Source organism: Eumetopias jubatus, unplaced genomic scaffold (genome assembly GCF_037043125.1).
Source record: "Eumetopias jubatus isolate StellerSeaLion01/CBP00866 unplaced genomic scaffold, mEumJub1_p1.0 scaffold_13, whole genome shotgun sequence".
Classification (NCBI taxonomy): domain Eukaryota; kingdom Metazoa; phylum Chordata; class Mammalia; order Carnivora; family Otariidae; genus Eumetopias; species Eumetopias jubatus.
Genome location: NW_028274819.1, coordinates 22,115 through 28,114, shown reverse-complemented (window position 1 = coordinate 28,114; position 6,000 = coordinate 22,115). Strand labels below are relative to the sequence as shown.

The following is a 6,000-nucleotide window of genomic DNA, read 5'->3' as shown; positions in this document are numbered from 1 at the left end:
TTCAGGTGTACGATTCAACACTTCCATACATCACCCGGTGCTCATCATGACAAGTGCCCTCCCTGATTCCTTTCACCTGTTTCCCCCATCCCCCTGCCCACCTCCCCTCTGGTGACCATCAGTGTGTTCTCTAGAGTTAAGTAAGAGTGTTTCTGGGTTTGTCTCTCTCTCTCTATTTTTTTTCCCTTTGCTCATTTGTTTTGTTTCTTAAATTCCACATCTGAGTGAAATTGTGTTATTTATCTTTGACTGACTTATTTTGCTTAGAATTATACTTTCTAGCTCCATTCATGTAGTTGCAAGTGGCAAGATTTCATTCTTTTTGATGGCTGAGCTTTTTATCAATAGTCCATTTTTGCCTCCAGTGACATGTCTAGTAAGAAGTTGCTGTGGCTGAGGTCACAGAGGCTGCTGCCTATGTTCTCCTCTAGGATTTTGATAGTTCCTGTCTCACATTTAGATCTTTCATCCATTTTGAATTTATTTCCCACAAACCCAATTTTAAATATTTCATAACCACATTCAAAAAAGCAAATGGAAATGAGTAAGATTTATTTTAATGATCTATTTTATTTGAGCCAATAAATCCCCAAAATATCTCAACATATAATCAGTAAAAAATATTATCAATGAAATGTATTGTATCTTATCAAAAATTTTTTCTCATCAACCCTTTAAAATGATGGGTGTTCTATACTTACTGCACTTTTCCATTGGAACTCACTCGTGGCCACAGTCAGGCCGCGGACACAGCCAGCCTGGAGCCCTCGAAGGAGTGAGGGCCACCCAGGAGGAGCACTGGATGGGGCAGTAAGGAGGACAGGGTCACCAGGTATATGGGCGCACACCAGGACAGGGAGGAGGCACTGGGGGCCTTGGAAACTCCAGGGGCGATGGGGGACAGACCCTGATCTGGGGCCACAAGAGCAGGGCAGGAGGGACCAGAGGGATTCGACACGGCCCAAGGATCGGAGAAGGAGCCAGGCCTCCACTGGCATTCTTTCTGGTGTGTGAAGGGGCGGGCACAACCGTCACGGCAGCTCCAACACAGGGCCTGCTTTACCTCAGGTGAAACATTTGTCTTGCTCTGATGATGCCATCTTTCCGTGGGGGTGGATTGGGGTGGAAAAGGAAAGATTGTAAGTTCCAGAAGGACCTGGGGTGGGGCAGGCCCTTTCCAAGAGCCGACTTCCTCCCTGCGTGCTTTCTCTTGACAAACCTTAAAAGATCCTTGGCTGTAGGTGACCTGATCTGGGGCAGGAGGAAAGGTGTGGGTGCACAGATACACCGGCCCTGCGCTCCCAGCTGCTGCCCCACGGCCTGGAGCCTCCTGCCTCCCACCACAGCCGGCTCCTCCCGTCACGGAGCGCCCCCGTTCTCACTCCCGGGGACCCTTGAGAGATGCTGGAGGCTCCCCCGGGACAGGCAACACAGACTGCTGGATCCTGACCTGTGAGCACAAAACACCCAGAACCTGACACTCATGGGTGGTTCACCTCTTGGAGCCAGCCAAGTCACCCAGTTACAAAGCACGAGGAAAGAGAAGTTCTGGAGAAAGCAGAAGGAAGCTGACATGGGGAGAGGGGACCCTGATTTGGGGCTGAGCTCTTCCTGGGGCCACCTCCTACATCCGGGGCTCACCCTGCAAATGGTCAAAACTCTGGCAACCTAATTGCACTTCCTGGCCCTTCTTCCCTGGTGAGCACAAACACATCCCCTAAACTTAAACATGGTCCAGCAGGAGCCCTGGGGTCCTGTAATGGGGGCCCCCCAAGGCTCAGCTCCCGTGACGACCACTGTGATCAACATCCGTAGTGAGACAGCCGTGCGCGACCACATCGTCTGGTCCCTGTTCAACACCATCTTCATGAACTGGTGCTGCCTGGGCTTCATGGCCTTCGCCTACTCCGTGAAGGTGAGGGGGTGTGGGGAGGGACTCTCCCAGAAGGTGCAGTGAACCCGCGGAGGTCTGCCAGCCCACAGGGCACGTGCGGGGTGTGTGTGTGTGTGACCATTCCCAGGGAGAGCACAGGGTGAGGCTGCATGGGAGTGCATGGGAATGGCAGGGTCAGCCTATGTCCCCACCATCTCCAAGAAGTTCTCCTTCCCAGCCTAATTAGGGAAATTATATCCTCCACACACTTTGGATTCACACCTCAAGTCTGGTCCAAAAGAATCAAAACGTACTCCCAGGCTGCTCATCCCTGATGGGGTGTGAGGCCAGTGAAGGGGCCAAAGCAGAGGGAGGACAAGACCTGGGGTCTCCTGAGAGGCTGAGGAAGGAGATGCAGGCCCCAGGAGGGAAGGGTCCACGGGGCCCGGTCCTGCTCAGGCTCCAGGGAATGGGGAGGGTGAAGGGCAGGTGGAGACTGCCCTGGGCAGGGACCAGCCAGGGGGCCACCTGAGTCCCTGGCTCTCGCCAGGACCTGGGCCTGATCGCACACTCCATCTCTTCTCCCCAGTCCAGGGACCGGAAGATGGTGGGTGACCTGACTGGGGCCCAGACTTATGCCTCCACCGCCAAGTGCCTCAACATCTGGGCCCTGGTCTTGGGCCTCCTTCTGACCACTGGATCCATTGTTCTTCTGGTGTTTGTCTACGCTACAGCCTACAGTGTATTTTTAAAGTCTATGCAGGAGAACAATGGGTACCACTAGGTGCTCATGGCAGGAGACCCAAGTCCTCCACCGCGCGCTGCTGGCCCTGTCCCTTAGCGTCCAGCCCTTTACATTAACACACTTGCCTGCCTACAGCTGAATTCAATAAAGTACACTTGCGTGTGACGGTGCTGTGACGTTCCCTGGGGTTGAGCGGCCCCTGCTGGAGTCCCTAGCCTACCCCTGAGACTGGGCCCACCTCCCCCCACAACCCCCCCTCCCTTCCCCCCCCCCCAGCTGTGTGGCTCTGAGGGGCCAGGGCATGTCCTCAGGCTGTGCTGGTTTCTGGTCTCCTGCTGGGAGCAAGCACTGGACCAGGGTCCTAGGATGGGGGTCCCCGACCCAGGGACGTCCCGTGTCCAGAACACCCTTGGTCCCGAGGGTAAGGCCCCCTGACTCTCAGGTGTGTGGAAGCAGCGGTGCTGGGGGGAATGGGCAGCTCAGGTCCTCTGGGCAGGCCATGGGATTTTGTATCTGTGGGTGCAGCTGATACAGACCCGCACCTCCCAGCCCCTCTGGGCTGATCCAGACATTGCTGCATCCTGCTACTGCCTCCCCCAGCCCACCAGCTCTGTCCTTGCTCCTCTGGGGGTGGGGGTGGGGGTGGGGTGGGGACAGCCCGGGAGTGGCCTGGGGGAGGGACAGAGCGCTCAACTGTGGACTGACTGCCAAAGCTGATCATCAGACCTGGTGGCCAAACCCCAGTGGACAGAAAGCTTGAGCGGAAGGACTACTCCCCCGACTCCACCCAAACCGAACTGGCCCTGCAGGGTGGAGCAGCTACCCAGTGCCCCGGGAAGGGTATCCCAGGCACCGGGGGCCCTGGGGCACTAGCTGTGAGCTCTTGCCAGAGCCTGGGCTGCCCTAGGGAGTGGGGGCCATCCTCAGCCCCATGCAGGAGGAGCTTGCCCCAGCAGGTGTTCCTGTCTGAGGCCCCAGAGGGAGTGGGTGGGGGGCACCCTCGACACAGTCACCCGGGAGAGGCTGGAGAAGTCCAGGCGGCCACAGGCGGGTATCAGGGTGGGAGCCCCTTATCCAGGGGCGCCTTGCCCTTTGGGGCACCCGGGCTTGCCTGGGTTCCAGCAGTGGGGCCAGGTCAGTCCTGGAGGCTCCCCTTCAAGTCAGCAACTGTCACGCTGGGTTCCACGTTCAGTCTGGGCACCCCACTCGGCAGATGGAGGGTGAGGGCCAGCCGTGTGATTCAGTACAGAGCAGCGTGACCTCCTCTGCCCCAGGATGGATAGTGGACAGGCCCACCGGGAGACAGACCACTGCTAACACGGTGTGAAGGCCAGGTGGGCTGCTGTATGTCAGAAAAGCCGCAGGACCTGGCAGCAGAATTCTAGAGACATTTACAGCCTGTGTTCCAAGAGGCCAAACAGAAGCTCAGGCCAATGATGCTCTCAGCTTCTTCCCACCAAGGTAGCAAGGATGGGAAACCAGGACCCTGAGACAGTATCTGCATAGAAACGTGACCCTGAGCTCCACTGTGAACTGGTCTTAGACAAGATCCAATGACCAGGGACGCCTGGGTGGCTCAGTCGTTGGGCGTCTGCCTTCGGCTCAGGTCACGATCCTGGGGTCCTGGGATCGAGCCCCGCATGGGGCTCCCTGCTCGGTGGGAAGCCTGTTCTCCCTCTCCCACTCCCCCTGCTTGTGTTCCCTCTCTCACTGTGTCTCTCTCTGTGAAATGAATAAATAAAATCTTAAAAAAATAATCCAATGACCAAATGAACCCACAGGCGGAAGGATGCTGCCACCCAAGAGCTCTGTGCAAAATCACATCCCTCCCAATGTCCCCACAGCAGCACAAGGTAGGCCCTTATACTAGGCCCTGGAGGACATGGGAACTGTACATCTTAGAAAGTGTTGGACTCAGGCCCCAGGTAAATATCTCAACAGGAAAAGCATCATCCTGGCCCCTTTTTCTGGTGGGGTACAATGGGTCCAAGGAATCATGGGGCTCCAGGCCCATGTCAAACTCTCAGTGAGACCCCTGGCCCCTCCCAGGAGGCTTTTCCCTCTCCTCAGACCAGTAATGGCACGAGCAATAAATGGCAGTTGGCTGGTGGGGCTGGCCAGGTGGAGATGTCTACAATTGCTCCCCACTACCCACCCCCAGTGGGGAGAGAATTAAAGAACAATATCTCATCCTGAGAAGAGTAAGAAAAATCAGTGCCACCCTCAAACCTAATGGGCACAGGGGTGCTGGTCCCCACCAAGCCCCCATTTCATTCAGTAGTCTGACCCCCAGACCCAGATGGACCCTGGCAGACACAGTGGACTGCTGCACGGCAAGCCAGTGGGGGCCTCACGTGCGGCTGCTCCGTTAGATGTAGACCAGCTGTCCTCAGGGCTAGGGTGTGTGGACAATGATCTGCCGCAGGCTTTCCTATCCTATCTCTAAAGGTGGACATGGGCCACGAGGCCTGGGGCAGACCTACCCGCCATGAGCAGGGCTTCAAGCGGGCCCAGCGCCAATGCACTAGAGGTTGGAGATGAACATTCCAGATCAATCAGGCACTTTGCACTACCCCATGTCATCCCGCACTGCTGTCCCACACCCGTCCCTCTGCTCCTGCCTGGGGTGCAGGGACCACCCCTTGGAACCAGAGGATGGAAGAGGAAGAATTTCCAGCCTGGTTCTCCATGGGTCAGCTCAGCGTGAGGCAGAAAGCTGGACAGAGATTTGGCTTCAACCCAGGCCCACTCAAGGTTGCCCTGAAGATGCATGTGAAGGGAATGGTGCCTGTGGGCCGAGCTGCAAGCAGGCACTGGCCATCCTATTAGTATTGGGGGAAGTGGGCGCTCATAGATGGGCATGGAGAAGGCATCCCAGCGCTGCAGGGGCGGCAGGGCACAGACGGCGGGAGGTGGGGGTCTGGGGCTGGATGGAGGCCTGAGGATGCAGCCGTACAACCCCGCACACACACTGAGATTGTGTGTCACTTTCAGGATAAAATCCAGGCGTGGTAGGCTGAGAGACCTCCTGTAGCAGAGGTGCCCCACTGCCAGGATTTTGTGATCCATTTTGAGCACGGCCAGGAGTAAAAATTAAACCCTGTGGACCATGGATCACATCACTTACATAAGCCGTCAGTCATCATTTCTCAGAACACATCCCTTGGCGAGGACTTCAGCACACCTTCCCGTTACCCGTGCACCTGAGGGGACGTCTACTTTATCAGGCACGTGGTGGAGAGCTGCTCAAGGGTGAGCTCCTGCCCCTCGCTCTGCCCTCCACAAGCAGGGACAGCGCGTTGGTGGCTCAAGATGACCCACGGTGGGACTAGCACCCCACAGACACTGCTGAGGGCAGCCCGTCAGGACTTTGGCCGGGCCG

General features: G+C 56.7%; 1 protein-coding gene across 1 annotated transcript; it reads left to right on the top strand.

Moving 5' to 3' along the window:
- The first annotated feature begins 1,663 nt into the window (after positions 1–1,663).
- LOC114201569 (interferon-induced transmembrane protein 1-like) lies at positions 1,664–2,783 on the top strand. Its single transcript, XM_028094305.2, has 2 exons — positions 1,664–1,915; positions 2,463–2,783. Exons 1-2 carry the CDS (start codon positions 1,730–1,732, stop codon positions 2,655–2,657), a joined length of 381 nt encoding a protein of 126 aa, XP_027950106.1. The 5' UTR covers positions 1,664–1,729; the 3' UTR covers positions 2,658–2,783.
- Positions 2,784–6,000: the final 3,217 nt, after the last annotated feature.